The 27,816-nt window shown below is 44.4% G+C and overlaps 2 protein-coding genes and 1 long non-coding RNA gene across 5 annotated transcripts in view; 2 read left to right on the top strand and 1 right to left on the bottom strand.

Moving 5' to 3' along the window:
- The first annotated feature begins 1,249 nt into the window (after nt 1-1,249).
- LOC124142073 lies at nt 1,250-2,845 on the top strand. Its single transcript, XR_007220696.1, has 2 exons — nt 1,250-1,830; nt 2,035-2,845. It is a non-coding gene; the product is annotated as an uncharacterized LOC124142073 (long non-coding RNA).
- Nucleotides 2,846-5,942: 3,097 nt separating this feature from the next.
- LOC124112903 (WD repeat-containing protein 49-like) overlaps nt 5,943-27,816 on the bottom strand; it is a 143,845-nt gene continuing 121,971 nt past the window's right edge. For both annotated transcript variants that reach the window (XM_048395691.1, XM_048395690.1), the window contains 3 exons: nt 16,366-16,486; nt 10,898-10,992; nt 5,943-8,001 (listed from right to left, as the gene is read on the bottom strand). In XM_048395691.1, coding sequence (XP_048251648.1) covers nt 7,852-8,001; nt 10,898-10,992; nt 16,366-16,486 — 366 coding nt within the window. In that variant the 3' untranslated portion in view covers nt 5,943-7,851. The remainder of the gene's footprint in view (nt 8,002-10,897; nt 10,993-16,365; nt 16,487-27,816) is intronic.
- LOC125379337 overlaps nt 24,523-27,816 on the top strand; it is a 44,207-nt gene continuing 40,913 nt past the window's right edge. For both annotated transcript variants that reach the window (XM_048395695.1, XM_048395694.1), the window contains exon 1: nt 24,523-24,716. Coding sequence is in view for 1 of the 2 variants with exons in the window: in XM_048395694.1 (XP_048251651.1) it covers nt 24,714-24,716 (3 nt within the window). In the remaining variant the exon portion in view is untranslated. The remainder of the gene's footprint in view (nt 24,717-27,816) is intronic.

Genomic DNA, 27,816 nt, shown 5'->3' on the forward strand with positions numbered 1-27,816 from the left:
CGAGTCTGACCACCCGATCCCATTAGTCGCCTCTGACGACAAGCTTAGGACCACAATTATCGTAAGTCTATGTTAAAGTATAGGAGTTACGATCGTCTTAGCACTAACATTGTTTTGTGAAACAGGGCCTAGAGTATCTGTGAAACAAGTCATTCAACGGGTCGGCCATATGTATGAAATATACCCTTGTGTCCGAAATTTGCTCTTCACAAGATTGAAATTTACTCTTCTGTTAAGTGCTTGCGATTGATATAACCAATTGTTTGTTAAATCTGACTTTGTTGTATCTCAAGTTGACTGTAATTGGTTGTTGCAAATTTTATGTCTGAAAGTCACTGTTCACTTGGTTACCATGGTAACAGATCTGTTCGTTATCCTTCGTAAGAATCTAGAGACTTTTCTGTGACAGGCCTGATTCCTCCGTGCTGTTCATGATGTCTTCGCTTCTGAGGAGGAGGGACTCCGGTCTAAATTTGTCACATTTCCTGGTCGTTCATTGGGAGAAACATTGTCGTGTCAAATATTGACCCTGCATTTATATTTTGACTTTATCATCCCAAACTGGCTTCCATGAAATTGCATCACAATGCTTTACAGACCATCACTATTTCTCTGCCTCTACGGGGGCACGGGTGGCCCAGTCGTCTAAGGCGTCTGTGCAGAGTTGCGTCCCCTGGACACGCCAGAAACCTATGATTGTGGGTTCGAATCCCGGTTCGCCCCGATTATGTTACCCGTGCTCGTGGGTTTCACCGAAGTGGTAAACGTCTGAGACCTGCATCACTTCGGGCTTTCCTCCCACATTAAGCTGACACGCCGCGATATATCTTGAATACTGTTAAAAGCAGCGTAAAACCCAACTCACTCACTCACTCTTCTATATGACTATAGTACCCCTGTCATGGCTAGTGGGTGTTCCCTAACTTGTTTTGAGTTGTATATATAGTAGTTCCTAGTTTGATACCATGATGCACTGGTACATCAGTGGAGCAAATAATATCTAGGAAGTGAAGACTAGCATCAATACCGTATTCGACGTAATAAGCGCCCCGATCTAATAAGCACCCATGGCGATATTTGCTAATATATTGGCAAGTGAACAATCCCAATTAGCACCCCTTCCGATTGATCGATATACGCAAGACTTATTTATTCGTGTATAATACGCACTCAAGTGTTATATGCACCCTTAATTATGGGAAATTAAATTCTGGAAAAATATATCTGTCGTATATAAACAGGTGGCCGTCAGCATAAACCACGAAATTTATCTTTCAACTCTGTTTTTTTCACCAAAATAATATTCTAATAAGAGCCCCCTATTTCTAATTTTGAGAGCGCCCTGGGCGCTTCTTACGTCGAATACGGTATATCTTAGCGGCCAGGCCAGATTTTAGATATCTTTCAAGAATTAAGAAATCTTAGTATGGGCATTAACATACCTCAGCAGCATGAAGGGCATTAAGATATCTTAGTAGGCTGGCTAGCACGAAGATATCTCTCTAGTTGGGTCTAGCATTAACATATCTTAGTGTTAGTTATTGCTACTGAGCTATCTTAGCAGCCAGGGCTCACGCTAAGATATGTCAGGTGCCAAGACTAGTCTTAAGATATCTTAGCAATCAGGTCTAAGATTAACATGTTTAATGTTAAGATATCTCAGAAGCCAGGGCTCTCACTAAGATATATCAGGAGCCAAGACTAGTCTCAAGATATCTTAGCAATCAGGTCTAAGATTAACATGTTTAATGTTAAGATATCTTAGAAGCCAGGGCTCACACTAAGATATGTCAGGTGCCAAGACTAGTCTTAAGATATCTTAGCAATCAGGTCTAAGATTAACATGTTTAATGTTAAGATATCTTAGAAGCCAGGGCTCTCACTAAGATATATCAGGAGCCAAGACTAGTCTCAAGATATCTTAGCAATCAGGTCTAAGATTAACATGTTTAATGTTAAGATATCTTAGAAGCCAGGGCTCACACTAAGATATGTCAGGTGCCAAGACTAGTCTTAAGATATCTTAGCAATCAGGTCTAAGATTAACATGTTTAAAAGCCAGGGCTCACGCTCACGCTAAGATATGTCAGGTGCCAAGACTAGTCTTAAGATATCTTAGCAATCAGGTCTAAGATTAACATGTTTAAAAGCCAGGGCTCACGCTCACGCTAAGATATGTCAGGTGCCAAGACTAGTCTTAAGATATCTTAGCAATCAGGTCTAAGATTAACATGTTTAAAAGCCAGGGCTCACGCTCACACTAAGATATGTCAGGTGCCAAGACTAGTCTTAAGATATCTTAGCAATCAGGTCTAAGATTAACATGTTTAAAAGCCAGGGCTCACGCTCACGCTAAGATATGTCAGGTGCCAAGACTAGTCTTAAGATATCTCAGCAATCAGGTCTAAGATTAATGTTAAGATATCTCAGAAGCCGAGCACTAAGAGGAGCAGGGCGAAGTCCCTCCACATATTTGACACATATTTTCTCCAGTATACAGGATATTTAGTTCTTAGATTCATCTGTTTTCTGTTTTAAGTGCCTATTCCCAGTTGTTCCTACTTGAGAGTATATTGTATAATAATATCTGTCTTTCCCCAATCAACTGTGATATGTATTAATTTATTCTCTTTTAGAAGTGCTTTAGATGTTTTTTGACCTGTTTAGCTAGAGCATAACGGCTGTAGGAGATTTCAGCTGTGTACAGGACGCTGCCTGGACAGATTGCCTGTTTTCTTAGTTTTGTGGTATGCAAACTTTTAGCTAGAATAATTACCTGCCCTTGCAATGTACAATTTTTGCCAGTGAAAACACTTAAAGTTCAAAATAAAGTAATATGAATTGATGAATGTTTTGTTGTTAATTTACAGATCTTGTCTTTGACAGAATTATTTTCGATTTCCTCGAGTGTCAGTTTTGCTTATTTTTCGAGGTGATTATTGAACGTTTTTGCTCACGTTTAGAGCATCTGCCTGGTGAGAGTTGGTTGGATCCTGGCCGTGTCATACGATGATGTTAAAAGATGGCACTTGGCATCAAGGGCATAAACCAAGGACTGGTCGGTTTGGAGTCAGTATACTGTATACTGACCGCCTCCGTGGTCTAGTGGCAGCGCGTCCGCCCAGAGAGTGAAAGGTCCGGGGTTCAATCCCCAGCCGCGTCATACCAAAAGACGATAAAAGATGGTACTTGTTGTAACCCTGTCTGGCGCTCGGCATTAAGGGGCTAAAACAAGGACTGGTCGGCTCGGAGTCAGTATACTGTGTCTGAGTGAGGTATTCATGTTAAACTGCGGCATGGTATCTCAGTGAGCTAGCACTATAAATCGGCATCAGTCTGGACTAGTACAAGCAGCCACACAAACACACACACATACATGCACGTCGCTATAGAAGTGCAATAATTTTGGACGCGACGTCAAACCCCATTTCATCTCACCTCACCCTGCTTCTAGTGAGTGAGTGAGTGAGTATGGTTTTACGCTGCTTTTAGCAATATTCCAGCAATAACACGGCAGGGGACACCAGATATGGACTTCACACATTTTACCCATGTCAGGATTCGAACCCGGGTCTTCGGCGTGACGAGCGAACGCTTTAACCACGAGGCTGTGGTTGTGACAGCCAGTAAGTTGCAGTTTACAGATTTTTGTTTACGTATTTGTTGGTTATATCTGACCACGAAACGGAAAGTAATATCTACGTGTGGCTGTTTCCTCAACATTCACTTTTCTTGTAAGTTTGACACCATGCAACAGTCGCGTTGTCTCGGATCAACTACGGCTGTAAACAATCCGCGAAGTTGCATGAGCATAGAATGGCAAGATGAAAAAATCGACCGCTAGAATTCATTGCTTCCACTCTGCCCAAGTTATAAACTCTTTTTGGCCCCGCCCCTCAGGCCATGGGAATACTTCCAACCAAATATGATTGATGTCCATCTCTTACTTCCAGAGAAAAAATGGTTCAAAGCAATATTGCCAAATTACCCTTTTTAGCCCCGCCCCTCACCATTTGTACAATTTTGAATCCCCACCATCTAGGGATGCTTCCAGTCAAATTTCGTTAATTTCCAATTAGTGGTTCAGAAGAAGAAATCATTTGAATAAATTGTTGATGTACGGACGACGGACAGACTACAGACGGACAGACGACGACGCCACGGTATGGCATAACCTCACCTTGGTCCTTCAGACCTGGTGAGCTAATAATCATTTCAAGGAGTAATTGTATGGGTTTCTGGATTAACAAAGTTTCACTGGAGTGGGTGAGTTTTTACGTCGTTTTGAACAGTATTCCAGTTATATCAGCTTAATGTGGGAGGAAAGCCTGAAGTGATGCAGGTCTCAGACGTTTACCACTTCGGTGAAACCCCCGAGCACGGGTATGGTGCTGACAAACCTAGAAACATAATCAGGGTGAAACCGGGATTTGTATCCACGATTATAGGTTTCTAGCGTGCCCAAGGGATGTAACAAATTGCAGTGCCCTAGAGTACCATGCCCCCCATGCCCCTGTGTTGCTGTGCCCCTGTGTCGCTGTGCCTGTTTTTTACTGTGCCCCTGTTTCGCTGTGTCCCTGTGTTGCTGTGCCCGTTTCGCTGTGTCCCTGTGTTGCTGTGCCCCTGTTTCGCTGTGCCCGTTTCGCTGTGTCCTGTGCCCCTGTCGCTGTGCCCTCGTGTCGCTGTGCCCCTGTATTGCTGTCCCCGTGTCGCTGTACCCCTGTATCGCTGAGCCCCTGTGTCCCTGAGCCCCTGTTTCCATGCGCTGCTGTGCCCCTGTGCCCATGCGTTGCTGTGCCCCTGTGCCCCTGTTTCCATGCGTTGCTGTGCCCATGCCCCTGTGTCCCTGTGCCCCTGTTTCCATGTGTTGCTGTGCCCCTGTGTCCCTGTGCCCCTGTTTCCATGCGTTGCTGTGCCCCTGTGTCCCTGTGCCCCTGTGCCCCTGTTTCCATGCGTTGCTGTGCCCCTGTGTCCCTGTTTCCATGCGTTGCTGTGCCCCTGTGTCCCTGTTTCCATGCGTTGCTGTGCCCCTTTGTCCCTGTGCCCCTGTTTTCATGCGTTGCTGTGCCCCTGTGTCCCTGTGCCCCTGTGTCCCTGTGCCCCTGTGCCCCTGTTTCCATGCGTTGCTGTGCCCCTGTGTCCCTGTTTCCATGCGTTGCTGTGTCCCTTTGTCCCTGTGCCCCTGTTTTCATGCGTTGCTGTGCCCCTGTGTCCCTGTGCCCCTGTGTCCCTGTGCCCCTGTGCCCCTGTTTCCATGCGTTGCTGTGCCCCTGTGTCCCTGTTTCCATGCGTTGCTGTGCCCCTTTGTCCCTGTGCCCCTGTTTTCATGCGTTGCTGTGCCCCTGTGTCCCTGTGCCCCTGTGTCCCTGTGCCCCTGTGCCCCTGTTTCCATGCGTTGCTGTGCCCCTGTGTCCCTGTGCCCCTGTTTCCATGCGTTGCTGTGTCCCTTTGTCCCTGTGTCCCTGTTTCCATGCGTTGCTGTGCCCCTGTGTCCCTGTGCCTCTGTTTCCATGCGTTGCTGTGTCCCTTTGTCCCTGTGCCCCTGTTTCCATGCGTTGCTGTGCCCCTGTGTCCCTGTGCCCGTTTCCATGCGTTGCTGTGCCCCTGTGTCCCTGTTTCCATGCGTTGCTGTGTCCCTGTGCCCCTGTGTCCCTGTGCCCCTGCGTTGCTGTGTCCCTGTGCCCCTGTTTCCATGCGTTGCTGTGTCCCTGTGCCCCTGTTTCCATGCGTTGCTGTGCCCCTTTGTCCCTGTGCCCCTGTTTCCATGCGTTGCTGTGCCCCTGTGTCCCTGTGCCCCTGTTTCCATGCGTTGCTGTGCTCCTGTGTCCCTTTGTCCCTGTGCCCCTGTTTCCATGCGTTGCTGTGCCCCTGTACCCCTGTGTCGCTGTGCCCCTGTGTCCCTGTGCCCCTGACTTCATTGCCATAGAGAACAATATGCATAATCTCACTGACTGAAGTTTATTTCATACAATAAATCACTCATTACATGGCTCACAGTTCTGACTCTGGCATATCATCTAGATATATAAAATGCATACATATATTTACAGTAAAAAGTATATACATTGTCAAAAGACAAATATCACACAAAATATCACAGACAAATAAAAAAATAGGTTAAAAAAATACTCAATCTCATTAAAATCAGATCTTAGTTCTTGCTACCGCTAAACAAAGATCTGAGGACATCCCATTACGGGTCACGTCAGACCGACCTTGTGCAAACTTCGACCGACAAATGGAATTACCAATCAGAAGGCACCTTTCTCGTGGTCTACGGCACTAATTTCAAATTGGCGACTACGCTTCGAAACAGATCTTGACAAATTTTCGAGGTTGTATGATTAGAAATCACATTCCGACTGTCACTTTCATGATCTGGTAAGTGACGCTCTGATTGGTCGGATGAAAGGTTGTTCTGACGTAACCCCTAATGGGATGTCTTCAGATCTTTAATTAGCAATAGCGAGGACTAAGGTCTGATTTTAATGAGATTGTGAAAAAACTTCACTTTTGAATTTGGGCTGGACGGGTTTGTGTTTGTTGTTGTTTAACGCTGCACTCGACAATATTTCAGCCATTTGATGTCAGACCAGACCAGACAATCCAGTGATGATTATTGTGAGTAACGATCAACGTCATCGGGGGACAATGACACCCAATCGACCAGCTCACTGAGCCCCCCCCCAAATTGTACCCTCTTACGACCACCATAGTTGCTGGTGACCTCCAACTCAGAATTGTATAATAGGTGGGGACCGAACACGGACATGTCACCACCACAAAAAATATTAGATTTTTTATAGGGGATTATTTTTTTATTATTGTTATATGGATCAAACTCTGCATAAACACCATTTCAGTCGTATCCCTTCATGTCAGGGTACCCGACATTTGATGAAACCCATGAGCTGACAAACCAAGAATCAGAATCAGTCATCAGATCCTGGTATGCCTAAGGGATGTAACTCCACACGAAGCCAAGCAGCAACTGGGCCATGCACCTCCTTGTATTGCAAAGTGAGTATGGTTTTACGCCGCTTTTAGCAATATTCCAGCAATATCATGGCGGGGGACACCAGAAATGGGCTTCACACATTGTACCCATGTCGGGAATCAAACCTGGATCTTCAGTGTGACGAGTGAACGCTTTAACCACTAGGCTACCCGACCAGCCTGTATTGCAAAGAGACGATACACCTACAGAATATTGTATACCCATGTTTGTCTCATGGTGCTAATAACAACAGCATGACTAATTATAAAATAGGGGGATGATAGAGAGTATGGTTTTACACGGCTTATAGCAATATTCCAGCAATGTCACAGCAGGGGAGACCAGAAATGGGCTTTACACATTGTACCCATGTCTGGAATCGAACCCGATCTTAGGTGTGATGAGCGAAAGCTTTAACCACTAGGCTACCCGACCGCCCCTCAAAAATTGGGGGATGAAGCTGTTGAACCCTGTTATTTTAGCAAGGCAGCTTAAAAAGCTTGTGCATATGGCAGAAGTTATCCAGTATTCTGTTTTCTAGCCGAGAAGACACCCAGGTATGACATAAAAACACAGTGAGAGAGAGTATGGTTTTACGCCGTTTTTAGCAATATTCCAACTATCACAGCATGGGACACCAGAAATGGGCTTCACACATTGTACCCATGTTGGGAACCGAACCCGGGTCTTCAGCGTGACGAGCGAACGCTTTAACTACAACGCTTTAACTACACCCCTTGAAAAACACAGGCTGACATGTTGAACCTAGGTGTGGCACAGAATGCTCGATACCTGATGATAAACCCCAGTTAACACAACATCTTCAGGAGGACTTCTGTGACTGTGGACAAGCTTCAGTCGTGGACGCTGACACTGACCGAACTCTTCCGTGTCTGCAGGGGTTTTAACCGTTGACCTTTACTCTTCCGCGGTGATTGCTTGGCCATCTGTCCCATGCCGACTCCGATTGTCTGGAAGTTGGTGCGCAGCACCCTGTGGTTGACCTGGAAAGGGTAAGGTGAGCTACAGTAACTAAACACAACTAAACACAACTAAACACAACCACAATTGAGTGAGTGAGTGAGTTTGGTTTTACGCCGCTTTTAGCAATATTCCAGCAATATCACGGCGGGGGACACCAGAAATGGGCTTCACACATTGTACCCATGTCGGGATTCGAACACGGGTCTTCGGCGTGACGAGCGAACGCTTTAACCACTAGGCTACCCGACCGCACCTAACCACAACTGGGACTGTGCCTCCAATTTTGTATCATTTATGTAAAAGTCCTTATTTCCTAACTGACAATCTTCATCTTATTATTGGGGGCACAGGTGGCCCAGTCGTCTAAGGCGCTGCGATTCGCTGTGCAGAGTTGCGACCCTTGGGCACGCCAGAAACCTATGATTTGTGGGTTCGAATCCCGGTTTGCCCCGATTATGTTTCTAGGTTTGTCAGCACCATACCCGAGCTCGTGGGTTTCACCGAAGTGGTAAACATCCGAGACCTGCATCACTTCGGGCTTTCCTCCGACATTAAGCTGACACGCCGCGATATGACTGTAATAATGTTAAATGCGGCATTAAACCCAACTCACTCATTCACTCATCTTATTATCAAATTAAGATTTAGAATCTCCTACAAGGTGCCGCGACCAAACTATTTTTTTTGTCCCAGTAAGATTTTAACCGAAATGAATCAAATTCAAAGTATGTCAACGAAGAAAGGGAACACCCCCTGCTTGTCAATCAAAATACTGTAAATCGTGAAATTAATGCGTCTCCAAAAGAATGCGACAACTGGCCCCTAGCCAAAAATGCGACTCAATATGAATGCGACCCCCCTCCTCTCAAGCATCAGTTGATTTATATCTAAAGATGTCCTCAGTCAGGTTTACAGGAGAATTATCACCTTAATCCAACCTTACATTAATCCAATCACACACCAAATAGCACCGCTTATAAGCTCTGAGTAAAGTACTTCCGCTAAAACAATACATGAGCGCTGGCTCATGTTGGCCTTTGACGCAGTCGCAAAGAACAAAGACACCGTGTTGCGTGGCTGGCGTCTGTCTGGACTTGCAGGTGTGATCAGTGATGCAGGTGTGATAAGTGAGTAGAACTCTTGTCTTGACCCCAGCAGTGACAATTCATGGGATGTGTTTGAATGACATTGTTTATATACTTGTTACACAAGTGCTGGTCAATAAACAGTGATGCTGAATACATAGTTTCAGCGTATGTCTAAGTTGGTATTTCTGCTATCCAAAATGTCTTACTGTTGATATAAATGCGATGTTAAATGATGCGAGCAAAGACCACTCGCATTTTTCGCACTTAATTCACGCTCGCGTTGATTTCAAGATTTACAGTAAGTTGCAGCAGTATTACGAGGGGTACAAGTAGTTTTGTGTCCCGCATAAGGTTTTATACCCCGAGCCGGAACCGAGTGCTATAAAACCTAAAGAGGCACTCATAGAACCATATATACCCATCCATCTTCCCGAGGCAAGGGAGTTAACTGACTTTAAAAGTCCAGTTTCCACCCTTGCCGAACTTGGCTGGAATTACTGGGCTCGATCATAGCGCCACCAGTGGCTTTTACCAGTTATATCCCTTCTAAGCCTCTCCTATTGACCAATCAGATTCCACCTCTCATACCACTTGCGTTTGCTTCACACAAAATGGTGGGGCCCGGTCAGTTAGATCTGATCGACAATCAAGATCTATATTTTGATAAAAGGGGTCTTACATCGCAAAATGCATCAAATCACGTGTGCACCTTGACTAAAAACATGAAAACATTTGGATAATATCTGCTGGCAATGAGTTGGCGGTGCACATGCTTTGCAAATCCTGCAATCGACTGCGCGATTTTGATTGGACTATGCATAGACTCATTAGTCCAGCCAAAATGTAACTCCATAATACCAGCCTAGTTCAGCAAGGGTGGAAACTGGACTTTTATAGTCAATTGACTCTCTTGCCTCGGGAAGATGATACCCCTCATGATACTGCTACAATGAATTTATCTTACCGACATGTTATTCAACAAAAATTCAAAATTAATAGAAAACATCTATTCACTTGAGCTGAGGTTAACTTGTGCTATGTGACGTGACCTTCATTAATTCGGCAAAAGCGTGAAGCTTTTTGTTCGAGGCAGGGTACAAGCGATTTAGTCTCCCACTCAGAAATCCACGTTCAGACTGTCTTCTTCATGGTGGGGTATAAGGGAATTATTCTCCTGCTCAGAAATCCACGTGCAGACTGTCTTCTTCATGGTGGGGTATAAGGGATTTATTCTCCCGCTCAGAAATTTATTTCCCTCCCAGGCGGTATACATAGATCACTTGAACCAATCGGTCTCATCGCTCTGACATGGAGGTGTGATAAAACAATGTACTGTTCTTATTTATTAACCAAATCCATCCAAAAATCTTGTTCTTACCCAGCGACATCTTCTGTGGATGCCAGTTTTGGATGATATTTTTTTAATACCGTATTCGACATAATAAGCGCCATGCTCTAATAAGCGCCCACGGCGATATTTTCCAATATATTGGCTAGTGAACAATCCCAATTAGCACCCCTTCCGATTGATCAATGTACACAAGACATATTTATTCGTGTATAATACGTGTGTTATATGCATTCTTAATCATGGGCAATTAGATTCTGGAAAAATATATGTCGTATATAAACATTTCAGGCTGTCAGCTTAAACCACGAAATTTACGATCTTTCAACCCTGTTGTTTTTCACCAAAATAATATTCTAATAAGAGCCTCCTATTTGTAATTTTGAGAGCGCCCTGGGCGCTTATTACGTCGAATACAGTAACAGAAATTCATTGACCCTACAGTTTCTGTTAACCGAGTGATTTACAGGAGATGGTCACCTGGGATGGGTTTCTCCTCATCTCGTGGAAGCGTTTCTCATAGTCCAGGATGTACCGGGGAAACAGGGACTTCTCATCGTAGGCAGTCTTCAGCGCTGCAACAACAACACATGGGTGAGATGCTGTTTTGTTTGTTTGTTTGTTGTTTACGCAGCACTCAGCAATATTCCAGCTATATGACGGCGGTCTGTGAATAATCGAGTCAATCCAGTTATTGACATCATGAGCATCAATCCACGCAATTGGGATCGATGACATGCATCAACCGAGTCAGCAAGCCTGACCACCCGATCCCATTGGTTGCCTCTTACAACAAGCATAGTCGCCTTTTACGACAAGCATGGGTTGCTGAAGACCTATTGTACCCCCCCCTTCACGGGTAGGTAAGATGCTGGAATCGGCTCTGAGGCTAACTTTTGTTTGTTGTTTGTTGTTTTAAATCACAGGCAGGCCCCCTCCAGCTGCCTGCAAAACATCAAGTCTGGACCAGGCAAACAAGTGGTTGATATCATGAGCATTTATTATCATTATTCCAACTATATCACAGCTGCCTGTAATTGAGTCTTGATTTGAAAAACCAGTGATTGATATTATGAGCAACGATCCATGCTGTTGTGATGACACGCAGTCAACCAAATCACAGATCCTGAATTCTAATCCATTTTATTGTCTCTTGCAGCAAACAATTGAGAGCCTAAACCCAGACACTTCTTTGAGGGTGCGTGTGTCTGGATGTGTGTGTGTTTGTGTGTGTGGATGTGTGTGCGTGCGTGCATATGTGGGTGTGTGTTTGTGTGTGTGGATGTGGGTGGATCGGTGTGTGCGTGCGTGCGTGCGTGTGGATGGTTGGGTGTGTGGATGGGTGAGGGGATGGGTGGGTGGATCGATGTGTGTGTGTGTGTGTGTGTGTGTGTGTGTGTGTGTGTGTGTGTGTGTGCGTGTGGATGGTTGGGTGTGTGGATGGGTGAGGGGATGGGTGGGTGGATCGGTGTGTGGTGTGTGTGTGTGTGTGTGTGTGTGTGTGTGTGCGTGCGTGCGTGTGTGTGTGTGCGTGCGTGTGTGGATGGTTGGGTGTGTGGATGGGTGAGGGGATGGGTGAGTGGATCGGTGTGTGGTGTGTGTGTGTGTGTGTGTGTGTGTGTGTGTGTGTGTGTGTGTGTGTGTGTGTGTGTGTGTGTGTGTGCGTGTGTCGATGGTTGGGTGTGTGGATGGGTGAGGGGATGGGTGGGTGGATCGGTGTGTGGTGTGTGTGTGTGTGTGCGTGCGTGTGTGGATGGTTGGGTGTGTGGATGGGTGAGGGGATGGGTGGGTGGATCGGTGTGTGGTGTGTGGATGTGTGTGTCTGTGTGTCTGTGTGTGTGTGCGTGTGTGGATGGTTGGGTGTGTGGATGGGTGAGGGGATGGGTGGGTGGATCGGTGTGTGGTGTGTGGTGTGTGGATGTGTGTGTGCGTGTGTGGATGGTTGGGTGTGTGGATGGGTGAGGGGATGGGTGGGTGGATCGGTGTGTGGTGTGTGATGTGTGTGCGTGCGTGTGTGTGGATGGTTGGGTGGGTGGATGGGTGAGGGGATGGGTGGGTGGATCGGTGTGTGGATGTGTGTGGATGTGTGTGCATGCGTGCATGCGTGTGTGGATGGTTGGGTGTGTGGATGGGTGAGGGGATGGGTGGGTGGATCGGTGTGTGGTGTGTGGTGTGTGGATGTGTGTGTGCGTGTGTGGATGGTTGGGTGTGTGGATGGGTGAGGGGATGGGTGGGTGGATCGGTGTGTGGTGTGTGATGTGTGTGCATGCGTGTGTGTGGATGGTTGGGTGGGTGGATGGGTGAGGGGATGGGTGGGTGGATCGGTGTGTGGTGTGTGGTGTGTGTGTGTGTGTGTGTGTGTGTGTGGATGGTTGGGTGTGTGGATGGGTGAGGGGATGGGTGGGTGGATCGGTGTGTGGTGTGTGGATGGTTGGGTGTGTGGATGGGTGGGTGGATCGGTGTGTGGTGTGTGGATGTGTGTGTGTGTGTGCGTGCGTGCGTGCGTGTGTGTGTGCGTGGATGGTTGGGTGTGTGGATGGGTGAGGGGATGGGTGGGTGGATCGGTGTGTGGTGTGTGGATGGTTGGGTGTGTGGATGGGTGAGTGGATCGGTGTGTGGATGTGTGTGTGTGTGTGTGTGTGTGCGTGCGTGTGTGGATGGTTGGGTGTGTGGATGGTTGGGTGTGGATGGGTGAGGGGATGGGTGGGTGGATCGGTGTGTGTGTGTGTGTGTGTGTGTGTGTGTGTGTGCGTGTGTGTGTGGATGGTTGGGTGTGTGGATGGGTGAGGGGATGGGTGGGTGGATCGGTGTGTGGATGTGTGTGCATGCATGTGTGGATGGTTGGGTGTGTGTTTGTGTGTGTGGATGTGGGGGGATCGGTGTGGTGTGTGGATGTGTGTGTGTGCGTGTTGATGGTTGGGTGTGTGGATGGGTGAGGGGATGTGTGCGTGTGTGTGTGGATGGTTGGGTGTGTGGATGGGAGAGGGGATGTGTGCGTGTGTGTGTGGATGGTTGGGTGTGTGGATGGGTGAGGGGATGTGTGCGTGTGTGTGTGGATGGTTGGGTGTGGGGATGGGAAAGGGGATGTGTGCGTGTGTGTGTGGATGGTTGGGTGTGTGGATGGGTGAGGGGATGTGTGCGTGTGTGTGTGGATGGTTGGGTGTGGGGATGGGAGAGGGGATGTGTGCGTTAGTGTGTGGATGGTTGGGTGTGTGGATGGGTGAGAGGATGTGTGCGTGTGTGTGTGGATGGTTGGGTGTGGGGATGGGAGAGGGGATGTGTGCGTGTGTGTGTGGATGGTTGGGTGTGTGGATGGGTGAGGGGATGTGTGCGTGTGTGTGTGGATGGTTGGGTGTTGGGATGGGAGAGGGGATGTGTGCGTGTGTGTGTGGATGGTTGGGTGTGTGGATGGGTGAGGGGATGTGTGCGTGTGTGTGTGGATGGTTGGGTGTGGGGATGGGTGAGGGGATGGGTGGGTGGATCGGTGTGTGTGATGATGATGCTCCAAGTGCACTGAGACAGGCTGGCACACTTCAGCCAAGACAGAGTCTTGATTTATTTAACACAAAACTCATTAAGGCAGAAATCAAATTTGCTCAAATTAAGAACCGTCAGTGCTTCCTAAACGTGGAGGCAGCTAATCAAGTCTGAGACTAGGCATTACACACGCCGATCACGCAGCATGCACACAGGCGGGAGCACAAACCAGACACTTCTATTAGCGGAATGACATGAAGAACTCATTACCAGATCAGCATGTACAGAATCTACACAGGCACACTAAGAACAAGGTTATCACTGCCACAACAGCAACACAACAGTGACACAACTGCAACACAACAGCAGCACAACTGCAGCCTAACAGCGACACAACTACAACACAACAGCAGCACAACAGCAACACAACGTAACAGCGACACAACAGTGACACAACCACAACACAATGGTGACACAACAGCAACACAATGGTGACACAACCAAAACACAACAGCGACACAACCAAAACACAACAGCAACTGAAGAATGACACAACAGTGACACAACCACAACACAACTGCAGCCTAACAGTGACACAACTACAACACAACAGCAGCACAACAGCAACACAACGGAACAGCGACACAACAGTGACACAACCACAACACAATGGTGACACAACAGCAACACAACAGTGACACAACCACAACACAACAGTGACACAACCACAACACAATGGTGACACAACAGCAACACAACAGCGACACAACCACAACACAACTGCAGCCTAACAGCGACACAACCGCAACACAACTGCAGCCTAACAGCGACACAACCGCAACACAACTGCAGCCTAAAAGCGACACAACCGCAACACAACTGCAGCCTAACAGCGACACAACCGCAACACAACAGCGACACAACCACAACAGAACAGTGTCACAACAGCAACACAACTGCAGTCCAACAGCGACACAACAGTGACACAACCACAACACAACTGCAACAGCGACACAACAGTGACACAACCACAACACAACTGCAACAGTGACACAACCACAACACAACTGCAACAGCGACACAACAGTGACACAACACAACTGCAACAGCGACACAACAGTGACACAACCACAACACAACTGCAACAGCGACACAACAGCGACACAACAGCAACACAACAGCAACACCGGGGAACTCCACTGGCTCCCTGTTTCAGCTCCCATTGAATACAAGAAAATTCTCACTGCATACAAATGTTTCAACAACATTGCCCCGAAATATCTCACTGAACTCTTACCACTCAACTCTCCACAGAGAACTCTCCGATCTCAACTATTTTCTATTCCAAAAATCAGAACATCCACATTTGGCAAAAGAACCTCCTAATTCAGCAGCGATTCTATGGAACTCCCTTCCAGATAATGTGAAATTATCTCCTTCAATCCCTGCTCTTTGAGCCCACTTCAAAACCCACTTTTTTAACAAACACTGTCAATCCTAAGTTTTGTGCCCTTTATGAGATAATTATAAATTATTAATACAAGCATTAACAAGGGCAAAAGTGAGCGTGGCTCACTAATACCCCCGACCCGCCAAGTGTAGTTTCAAATTAAATAATGGATACAGTTAGGGTTTGAAAAATTCACAAATTTAATAAAAACAATTTTTTTCTTTTGACTGCACCCCTCCATATGACACAGATTATATGTACTAAGTTTGAGATGAATCCACTGAATAGTTTAAGAGACATCACAGGGACAAAGTTTTAGGACGGACAGATGGACGGAACCTTGGTATAGCCATATACCTTTTAGGTCGGGGGTATAATAACGCCATGTGTTACTTCACCCACATACAGTCTGCGACTAGTCCAAAGCCAGAGTCAAGTATAATTCTATTCGGTCCAGTAAACTCAGCTTATAATAGTCCATAGAATAAGACTAGAATCAACAGGAAAAAGATGTTAAGAGCTATGTTTGGGCGAGCAGTCTTGAATGTTTTTGGCCCAGAATGCACTTGTTGGTCTACTAGACAAAGAGCAGGACCAGTAGACAGTGTTCGAGATTTGAGGTCTCCTAAGGTTTTTGAGGTGAGGTGAGGTGAAATGGGGTTTAACGTCGCGTCCAAGATTTTTGCACTTATATAGTGACGTGCATGTATGTGTGTGTGTTTGTGTGGCTGCTTGTACTAGTCCGGACTGATGCCGATTTATAGTGCTAGCTCACTGAGATACCATGCCGCAGTTTAACATGAATACCCCACTCAGACACAGTATACTGACTCCGAGCCGACCAGTCCTTGTTTTAGCCCCTTAATGCCGAGCGCCAGACAGGGTAACAACAAGTACCATCTTTTAACGTCTTTTGGTATGACGCGGCCGGGGATCGAACCCCGGACCTTCCGCTCTCCGGGCGGACGCTCTACCACTAGACCACGAGGCGGTCTAAGGTTTTGGAATCTAGTCTACTTACTGTCAGCTAACTCCGGGAGTTTGGGGATGAGGTCGGAGCTGCCGGGTCTCTCCTGGAAGTACTTCTCAGCATCAGGTTTGACCAGTGGGCGAACATCATCCAACTCCTTCGTCTCCAAGGCCTGCACACAGAGAGAGTGGGAGAGTGAGTGAGTGAGTGAGTGAGTGACCTTTTGTATCCCAGTATCCCCACAATTCAAACCAATAAAGTTATTGTTTTCTTATCACCTACCAATCCAAATTAAACTTTTAAGATGATCAGAAAAATCCGGTACAAAATGCATTTTGTTAAAAAATATCACCTACCTACCAACTTTTTCACTAACAAAATCTGTAAATCAATGTCTTGCCTAATCTGCCCAATCATAGAACTTGAATGTAATCAAGAGTGAGTGAGTGAGTATGGTTTTATTTTTTTTTAAAATGACACAGCTACAGCTTTAGAACTTGCACTGGTCCTTTAGTCCTTGCCAAAAAGTCAGAAATGATAGAGTGGGTGAGTATGGTTTTACGCCACTTTTAGCAATATTCCAGCAATATCACGGCAGCGGACACCAGAAATGGGCTTCACACATTGTACCCATGTCGGGAATCGAACCCGGATCTTCGGCCTGACGAGTGAACGCTTAAACCACTAGGCTACCCAACCGCCCGAATATAATCAAGATCTATGAGTTCTGCCAGGCTTGATTGGGTTTTAACGTGATCGCACAATACCAGCTGTGTCACGAGCTGTGAGCTACAGAAATGAATGTTGTCAGGTTTTATTGATGATGCATTAGGGATAAATAAATGTCTGATGCAATTTCCAATAGCTATTGTGAATTTTTTTCAGGTGAAGATTTTTTTTGTGATGGGTGCCAACACCGGCTGTCAACACTGAATAAATTGTAAATAGATTTTGCTTTTTGAACACATTTCTTATGAATGTGAAAAATTATTACCGTATTCGACGTAGAAATAGGGGGCTTTTATTAGAATATCATTTTGGTGAAAAAAATGGTGAGTTGAAAGGTCGTAAATTTCGTGGTTTGTGCTGACAGCCTGAATGTTTACATACCTTTCCATACGACAGATATATTTTTCCAGAATTTAACTGCCCATGATTAAGAGTGCATATAACACATGAGTGCGCATTATACGCGAATAAATAAGTCTTGTGTACATTGATCAATCGGAAGGGGTCTAATTGGGATTGTGCACTAGCCTATATAAGCAAATATCGCAGCGGGCGCTTAATAGAGTGGGGCGCTTATTACGTCGAATGCAGTATTATTATTATCATCATTATTATTATTATTATTATTATTATTATTATTATTTACAGATTAAAATAAGAAATGAAGCAAAGAGGGTCTGGGTGATCCTGGCACAGTCTGGTGAGGCTCATCATCAGCTCAGGGCCCTCAATGCCCCCTTGCCCAAATTTGATCCTTGAAATTGAATTTCATGAAAATAAGTTGAAATTTTAAGAAATTAACTTTAAATTATTTTATTTTTTTAAATAACAAAAAAACCAAAATGGCTCCAAAGGGCTTCCGTATATCTGTGAAGCATGGGTTAAGAAAAAGATCAACAATACATTTTTTCAGGGATTGTTTGACAATCCTGCCTGCCCCCTGTGTGTAATTCACCAGTAAGCATGACTGACACTAGTCTGTCTTGCAAACCCTGATACAAATATATATCAAATACAGCCCATGCAAGTCTATAATGTTTGGCAAGTCTAGATCACTGCAGTATCTGAAAATGAAGAGAGTCACTGGGCTCCTTTTTATTATATTTTTATTAAGATAACTGAACAACTGGTTTTTTTCTGTACGATATGTTCATTTCAGAGACTAGATGTTAGTCTAGACTGACACGACAACATGAGATTGAGCTGACTCAGCAATATGACACAGATACATGTCAAATGCAGTGTTGCACAAACTCTCACATTACAACACAGCTCAAGGCCTGCGACCTCATGAATATCCCGGTTAAAATACTAGGTCTTCAGCAACCCATGCTTGCCGTAAAAGGCGACTATGCTTGTCGTAAAAGGCGACTAACGGGATCGGGTGGTCAGGCTCGCTGACTTGGTTGATGCATGTCATCGATCCCAATTGCGTGAATCGATGCTCATGATGTCAATCACTTGATTGTTTGGTCCAGACTCGATTATTTACATTATTATCAAAAGTCTTCTCTGACAGAAGGGGCGGTCGGGTAGCCTAGTGGTTAAAGCGTTTGCTTGTCACACCGAAGACCCGGGTTCGATTCCCGACATGGGTACAATGTGTGAAGCCCATTTCTGGTGTCCACTAACGTGATATTGCTGGAATATTGCTAAAAGCGGCGTAAAACCACACTCACTCACTCACTCACTCACTCACTCACTCACTTATTTCTGTAAAGACAATCATCTCCAAAGAAAATAATTGGCACATTTTTCTGTAAAACAAACCAAAAAATCATTCAAGTACATAATTTTATATTAGTTTATATTGCAATATATCAAAACTGAATTAAAAATAAAAAAATAATTCATCTTAAAATAAAGAATATTGATGTTTCTATCTATTTCAACGTATCTAAAATTGATTGTCAGTGAAAATTCTTAAACATTAGAATAATAAAATGGCCCTTGTCTTGCTGATACTAAACAACTCCGAAGTTTTACATCAAAATACATCACCGACTTCCAAATTTCAGAATGTGCATCCATAAATAAATCAACAGTGATATTTTTCTTCTCTTTAACCAATATCAACAACTTGCATGCAATTTTTGTCTGTACGACAAAATCGAGGTGAAATCTTCATTTAAACAAACATTTCAAACGGCTTCCTCAAGCCATGTCAACAGACGATGTGTTGTCACTGGCCGGGCTAAACACTGCACTATATCCATGTTCTGGCCTGAAGTGGAATAAGAAGGGCCCTGAATCTGTATGAAGTTGGAAGTGCTCCTCAGCCTCCACTTTAATGTGTGTTGTTGGACTGCAGGAAGTTGGACCAGTCCATTATGGCAATTAGGGGTGGGTGGGTTTAATTTCAGTTCAGAGAATGAACGAGTGCGATTTATAGGGTCAAGATGTTAATTTGAATGCGACAAAAGACAGCTGATATTTTACAAAATATTTTGTTAAAAACACACCAGAAAAATATATTTAAAACATTATTTTTATGACACTCAGGACGGAATATTTGGATATCTATACATGAACTAGTGTGATTTACAGAATCAAGATGTTAATTTGAATGCGACAAAAGACAGCTAATATTTTACACAGTATTTTGTAAAAAACAAACCAGAAAAGTATATTTAAAACATTACTTTTATGACACTCAGGACAGAATATTTGGATATCTATACATGAAGATTCTGGAAAAATATGTTCACAGTCATTAAATTCTGATTACAATGTGCTGAAGTCTTAGCCTCCTTGTCAACTTTTTTTTTTATTGAGTGAGTGAGTATGGTTTTACGCCGCTTTTAGCAATATTCCAACAATATCACGGCGGGGGACGCCAGAAATGGGCTTCACATATTGTACCCATGTCAGGAATCAAACCCGGGACCTCGGCAGGACGAGCGAACGCTTTAACCACTCGGCTACCCGACCGCCCATATTTTTATATTTTTTTTAGGCTAGAAGGGGCAGTGCGGTAGCCTAGTGGTTATAGCGTTTGCTCGCCACGTCAAAAACCTGGGTTTTATTCCCCACATGGGTACAATGCGAAGCCCATTTCTGGTGACCCTGCCATACATTGCTGAAATATTGGTTAAAGCAGCTGAAACCACACTCACTCACTCAAGGCTAGACTTAAATAATGCCTCCATAACTAAACCTCACTGGGGTTTGATAGGGCGGCCGGGTAGCCTAGATGTTAAAGCGTTCGCTCGTCACGCCAAACACCCGGGTTTGATGCCCACATGGGCAAAATGTGTGAAGCCCATTTCTGGTGTTCTCTGCTGTGATATTGCTGGAATATTGCTCAAAGCAGCGTAAAACCATACTCACTCACTCACTCAAGTTTGATAATTTGGTATAATGAGATCATGACGAAAGCCCAACGATGGGCTCGATTTAATCTTGTTTGTTGTTTAATGCCGCACTCAGCAATATTCCAGCTATATGACGGCGGTCTGTAAGTAATTGAGTCTCGACAAGACAATCCAGTGATTGACATCATGAGCATCGATCCACGCAATTGAGATTGATGACATGCATCAACCAAGTCAGAAAGCCTGACCACCCGATCCCGTTAGTTGCCTCTTACGACAAACATAGTCGCCTTTTACAGCAAACACGGGTTGCTGAAGACCTATTCTACCCCGGATCTTCACGGGTCTCTAAATTGCACCAGGTGCATGTTGACATGAAAACCTAGTTGCACCAAACAAAACCGGAGAAATGAAACGTTGATGTATGAACTAGTCTAAATAAGTACAATCCCAGATCGCTCATTACACAAAACACAGCAATTAGTGATGAATGGTAACTAGTCAATGAGTATGGTCTTAAGCCACTTTTAGCAATATTCCAGCACGGCGGGGGACACCAGGAAATGGGCTGCACACATCCTACCATGTTGGGAATCGAACCTGGGTCGTCGGCGTGACGAGCAAACGCTTTGACCACTAGGCTTCCCGACCACCCCTGCAAGACTCAGAAAACAGAATAGTTGACCTCATTTGTAGTAATCACCCCGAGGCAAGAGAGTTAACTGACTTTAATAGTCCAGTTTCCACCCTTGCCGAACTAGGCTGGAATTCCTGGGCTCGATCATAGCGCCACCAGTGGCTATTACGAGTAATGTCCCTTCCGAGCCTCTCCTATTGACCAATCAGATTCAACCTCTCATATCACTAGCATTTGCTTAAACAAAACGGTGGCGCCCAGTCAAGACGATCTGATCGATAATCAAGATCTATATTGTGATCAAACGAGTCTTACATCGCAAAGTGCATCAAATCACGTGAGCACCTTGATTAAAAACATGAAAAGATATAGAAAATATTTGTTGACAACGAGTTAGCGGTGCACATGCTTTGCAAATCCTGCAGTCGACCAAACTATGCATGATACTCTACGAACCGGATTTCGATTTCGGTGCGCGATTTTGATTGGACTATGCATAGACTCGTTAGTCCAGCCAAAATGTAAGTCCAAAATACCAGCCTAGTTCGGCAAGGGTGGAAACTGGACTTTTATAGTCAGTTAACTCTCTTGCCTCGGGAAGATGATTTGTAGTAGGCAGACGGGGCTGCAACAATCTACAGTAAAATATGAGATCTCTGTGTCAAGAATTACATCACAGGGATTAGTGATGTAGTATGGTAATTTAAGCATAGAGGTATTGAGTGTGTTCAAAGATCGCTGTTGTGTGGACAAGTAAGGGTCAGACACAAAATTGAATTATTTTAACATGCAATGGGTGCATGTAGACATACCGTATTCGACGTAATAAGCGCCCAGGGTGCTCTCAAAATTAGAAATAGGGGGCTCTTATTAGAATGTTATTTTGGTGAAAAAACAGAGTTGAAAGATAAGTTTGTGGTTTATGCTGACAGTATTTTATGGAGAATACATCAGATTGTGACAATATTAATATTGATATTTCATAGAAGTATCTGCAATGGTTATTAAAAATATTATACTTGGATACCAACTACAGGTTTAAAATCAATTCATATTTTCACAAGGCTGTAAAATTATCTTCTACAGAATTGCCATTTACTTCAAGGTAAAACCGGTTGTCCACAAGGAAATGTCACTGGTCCTTCCTGAACTGTATGGTCTAAGACTATAAGGAATTACCGTATTCGACGTAATAAGCGCCGAGGGTGCTCTCAAAATTAGAAATGAGGGCTCTTATTAGAATATTATCTGGTGAAAAAAACAGTTGAAAGATAAAGTTCGTGGTTTATGCTGACAGCACATTAACAAAGCAGGTGCAGGCCAGTGGTAATTTCATATGCGTGGGCGTGTACAAGCTGCCACACACACATGGACGTCACTATGTAAGTGCAATAAAACGACCACGACTTTAAACCCCATTTCACCTCACCCACCCACCTGGATCCCATGAAGCTTTCATCTTTCATTTTCCTCCCATCCATTACTGCTGGACCATTTAATAAATAAATAATAATCTATTACCGTATTCGACGTAATAAGCGCCCCGCTCTAATAAGCGCCCGCGGCGATATTTGCTAATATATTGGCTAGTGAACAATCCCAATTAGCACCCCTTCCGATTGATCAATGAACACTTATTTATTCGTGTATAATACGCACTCGTGTGTAGTATGCACCCTTTATTATGGGCAATTGAATTCTGGAAAATATATCTCTCGTGTATGATACGCACATACTTTTCTTTTGTATCATTTCAGGCTGTCAGCATAAACTACGAAATTTACAACTCTGTTGTTTTTTTCTCACCATAATTATATTCTAATAAGAGCCCCCTATTTCTAATTTTGAGAGCGCCCCGGGCACTTATCACGTCGAATACGGTATCTATAATCTATAAATATGGCAATTGTTTCCACCCCAACACATTAAATTTCTGAAAGATCCACATGTCAAGTGAACAATTTCAATTTTGTTGTAAACCTGAAATAAAATACAGTAAATCTTGAAATTAACGCGATCGTGAATTAAATGTAAAAAATGCGAAGGGTCTTTGCTCGCATTGATTAACTTAGTATTTATGAGATAATAATTTTTTTAATTTATTTATTTATTTAATTTATTTATGCCTCCAAATGACCATCAACGATAAGACGGCCTCACTGCACACTTTGGATAGCGAAATACCAACTTGAATATAAACACAAACATGGTTTGTTGAGCAGCAGTTGTAACAAGGATATAGCAATGGCATTTAGAGGTTAGGAATTACACAATGTGCATCCTGTGAGATATCACTGCTGGGGTCAAGAGTTCTACCCACTCGTGTCAAGCTTGTTGAAACCTTCTCCGCATACCAATCAGTGACCTGTTGTTGGTTCAATTATTTTATTGCCTTTGAAGTTCCTTAATGCCAGTCAACATAGTAAACATAAACTGTGTGTTGTTTTTAGGAAAACACTGTTTATTGTTTTTACGGGAAAGTGCTTTACTCAGTGCTAATAAGCGGTGCTGTTTGCTGTTTGACTGGAGTTGATTAAGGTAAGGATGTGTATCATTCCACTGGGGATGGGGGGGGGTGGGGGGGGGGGGGGGGGGGGGGGGAGTCGCATTGATATTGAGTCGCATTTTTGGCTAGGGGTTAGGAGTCATATTAATTTGGAGATGGATTAATTTCCAGATTTACAGTAATTTGTTTCCATTATTTTTTTAACCCAGGTCCCCATTCCCTGAAGATCTGGGTAGAATAGGTCTTCAGCAACCCATGCTTGTCGTAAAAGGCGACTATGCTTGTCGTAAGAGGCAACTAACCGGATCGGGTGGTCAGGCTCGCTGACTTGGTTAATGCATGTCATCGTATCCCAATTGCATGGATTGATGCTCATGATGTCCATCACTGGATTGTCTGGTCCAGACTTCATTATTTACGGACCGCCGCCATATACAGGGTTAGAAATTGGCACTAGTCCTATAGTCCTTGCCAAACTGCCCAATAGTAAAGGTATCATAAGGACTAGTAGAAATTTGCCATTTTTAAAGGTTTTGCTATATGCTATCATTATAAGGACTAGTGGACTGAAACTGTTAGTTTCTACCGCTGATATAGCTGGAATATTGCTGAGTGCAGCGTTAAACAACAAACAAACAAACAAACAAAACAAAGGTCGTGGAGGGCATCACACAGATGTCGTCAACAGTTAGTTTAAAATTATGAATGATAATTAAAACACTTCTCGCCAGCATCATTGAAACATCTGTGCTCCAATTCAGCAATCAATAACCAGGAAACAATTTACCATTACGCCAGCTGCAATTATCACAGAACAAATCTGTTTCGCAAAAGCACTTAACAGAGGCCGTCAACAACGAAAAAAATCCATAACGATTCTTCTTAAAAACCCATTCACAAAAAGAGAGATACAAAATTGATTTCCCGCTAAAAGGAAATTCAATATCTCCTGAATATCTTGTGAGGAGTGATGGTAATTAGGACCAACGAGAAACTGAGAGGCCACCTGGTCCCCCTGGACAATAATGGACTGGTCCAGACTATGCCCCTGTCTGTGACAGAAGATGCGGAGAGGAACTGCTTCAGTTCATCGGTCAGTCTGGATATAGCAGTCACAGATCACACATCCTCACACGGAACTATATCTGGCTGGATTCAATATGGACCTCAATCGGCAGTGTTCTCTTCCCTCCAAGACAGTTAGCAAAAGTGCATGGTAAGTCCTGATGTTGTCTCGTTATAGCGCTGCATGTGGTAGAGAGTTCCTGCTGTATAACGAGGGGAGAAATCCTTGTTTTGGCTGGCCCTGGAGTGTGAGGTTTGTGGAAGCATGAGGAAAAATCACGAAGCAAATGTCAGAGTTAGCTTGTTAGGCAGGAGGTTTGGTCTTATAACGAGGACGTCCCCACGATTTGTGTGTATTGGCAAGGGCAGAACCCAGGTCAAAGACTGCTTTTCCAAGAACCACATGAAACAGAACATGTTCCGTCTCTGTAGATCCTGGTCGAACATTCTCCAGCAACGATATTCAACAGGAATCCATTCAAATTTCACCATTTCTACTCTGTGCCAAACATGCAGCAAGCTAGGCATGGCGCCGGACAAAGCTAATCACATTTGCAAGCAATAGACACAGAATCTGTTCTCAGGGGGCAGAGAAATAACCACTTGATTGTTGACCAGCTACTTCGTCCTCCACGAGTGTGGAATATCGGCATCTCATTTCAATTTAGCTCTCAAAACAGGGATAAAATAGCTGTGTTTGCTTAACGCCGCACTCGGCAATATTCCAGCTCTATGATAACGGTCTGTAAATAATCGAGCCTCAGACAATCCAGTGATTGATATTATGAGCAACGATCCATGATGTCAGGGTACGTTGACACACTCAACCCGAGCCTGACCATCTGGGTACAGTTGTACAAAACAACCTTGGCTCTAGAACTGTCGTAAGTCTATGTTAAAGTATGGGTGTTACGATCACCTTAGGGCTAAGATAGCTTTGTTCAACAGCACCCTGATCCATTTAGTCGCCTCTTATGACTAGCATATCTTGGTGGGAAATCTTCCCCAAAAAGAGTGAGTGAGTGAGCTTGGTTTTACGCCACTTTTAGCAATATTCCAGCCATATCACGGCGGGGGACACCAGAAATGGGCTTCACATATTGTACCTATGTCGGGAATCGAACCCGGGTCTTCGGCGTGACGAGCGAACACTTTAACCACTAGGCTACCCAACTGCCCCTTCCCCAAAAAGAAAAGCCCGCAGGAGTTATATGGCAAAGTAGACGAGTCTACAGGACTAGGTTATGTTTGTTTGTTTGTTGTTTAACGCCATACTCAGCAATATTCAAGATCTGATAGCAGTTTGTAAATAATCCAATCTGGACCAGAAAATCCAGTGACTAATATCATGAGCATCAATCCATGCAATTGGGACACGATGATATGCATCAACCAAGTCAGCGAGCCTGACCACCTGATCCCGTCTCCTTCTATGGCAAGTTGCTGGCGACCTATTCTACCCCGGACAAACAAACAAACAAACAAACAAACAAACAAACAAACACCTGTACCGAAATATTGAATAGAAAGAATATAGTTAAAATTCATGTCAATTTGGTCTACAAGTGGGTAACTCTCTCTGCTATCCTTCTATGACAGACTAACCCTGTTTGACTTCTAGCGCTGTACTAGTGATGGGTGACTCTCTCTGCTATCCTTCTATGACAGACTAACCCTGTTTGACTTCTAGTGCTGTACTAGTGATGGGTGACTCTCTGCTATGCTTCTATGACAGACTAACCCTGTTTGACTAGTGCTGTACTAGTGATGGGTGACTCTCTCTGCTATCCTTCTATGACAGACTAACCCTGTTTGACTTCTAGTGCTGTACTAGTGATGGGTGACTCTCTGCTATCCTTCTATGACAGACTAACCCTGTTTAACTTCTAGTGCTGTACTAGTGATGGGTGACTCTCTCTGCTATCCTTCTATGGCAGACTAACCCTGTTTGACTTCTAGTGCTGTACTAGTGATGGGTGACTCTCTGCTATCCTTCTATGGCAGACTAACCCTGTTTGACTTCTAGTGCTGTACTAGTGATGGGTGACTCTCTGCTATCCTTCTATGACAGGCTAACCCTGTTTGACTTCTAGTGCTGTACTAGTGATGGGTGACTCTCTCTGCTATCCTTCTATGGCAGACTAACCCTGTTTGACTTCTAGTGCTGTACTAGTGATGGGTGACTCTCTGCTATCCTTCTATGGCAGACTAACCCTGTTTGACTTCTAGTGCTGTACTAGTGATGGGTGACTCTCTCTGCTATCCTTCTATGACAGACTAACCCTGTTTGACTAGCGCTGTACTAGTGATCGGTGACTCTCTCTGCTATCCTTCTATGGCAGACTAACCCTGTTTGACTTCTAGTGCTGTACTAGTGATGGGTGCCTCTCTCTGCTATCCTTCTATGACAGACTAACCCTGTTTGACTAGTGCTGTACTAGTGATGGGTGACTCTCTGCTATCCTTCTATGACAGACTAACCCTGTTTAACTAGTGCTGTACTAGTGATGGGTGACTCTCTCTGCTATCCTTCTATGACAGACTAACCCTGTTTAACTAGTGCTGTACTAGTGATGGGTGACTCTCTCTGCTATCCTTCTATGACAGACTAACCCTGTTTAACTAGTGCTGTACTAGTGATGGGTGACTCTCTCTGCTATTCTCCATGGCAGACTAACCCTGTTTGACTTCTAGTGCTGTACTAGTGATGGGTGACTCTCTCTGCTATCCTTCTATGACAGACTAACCCTGTTTAACTTCTAGTGCTGTACTAGTGATGGTAGACTTACATTTAGTCTCTGAAATCTTATGTTACACAATATCATTCTTGACTCTTAAAAAAAATTTAAACAAATTCCCTATGCTGACTGTGGAATAGAGCTACCTTGAGCTGGCTAGACTTGCTTTTGTATGCATTTCTAGATTATATTTTTTTCATAAAATAAATATATTCCACGGTCATGGTGCAGGACTATAGTGATGGGTGACTCTCTCTGCTATGCTTCTATGGCAGACTAACCCTGTTTAACTAGTGCTGTACTAGTGATGGGTGCCTCTCTCTGCTATCCTTCTATGACAGACTAACCCTGTTTGACTAGTGCTGTACTAGTGATGGGTGCCTCTCTCTGCTATCCTTCTATGACAGACTAACCCTGTTTGACTAGTGCTGTACTAGTGATGGGTGACTTTCTCTGCTATCCTTCTATGACAGACTAACCCTGTTTGACTAGTGCTGTACTGGTGATGGGTGA

Source organism: Haliotis rufescens, unplaced genomic scaffold (assembly GCF_023055435.1).
Source record: "Haliotis rufescens isolate VD_foot unplaced genomic scaffold, xgHalRufe1.0.p SCAF_14, whole genome shotgun sequence".
Lineage (NCBI taxonomy): Eukaryota > Metazoa > Mollusca > Gastropoda > Lepetellida > Haliotidae > Haliotis > Haliotis rufescens.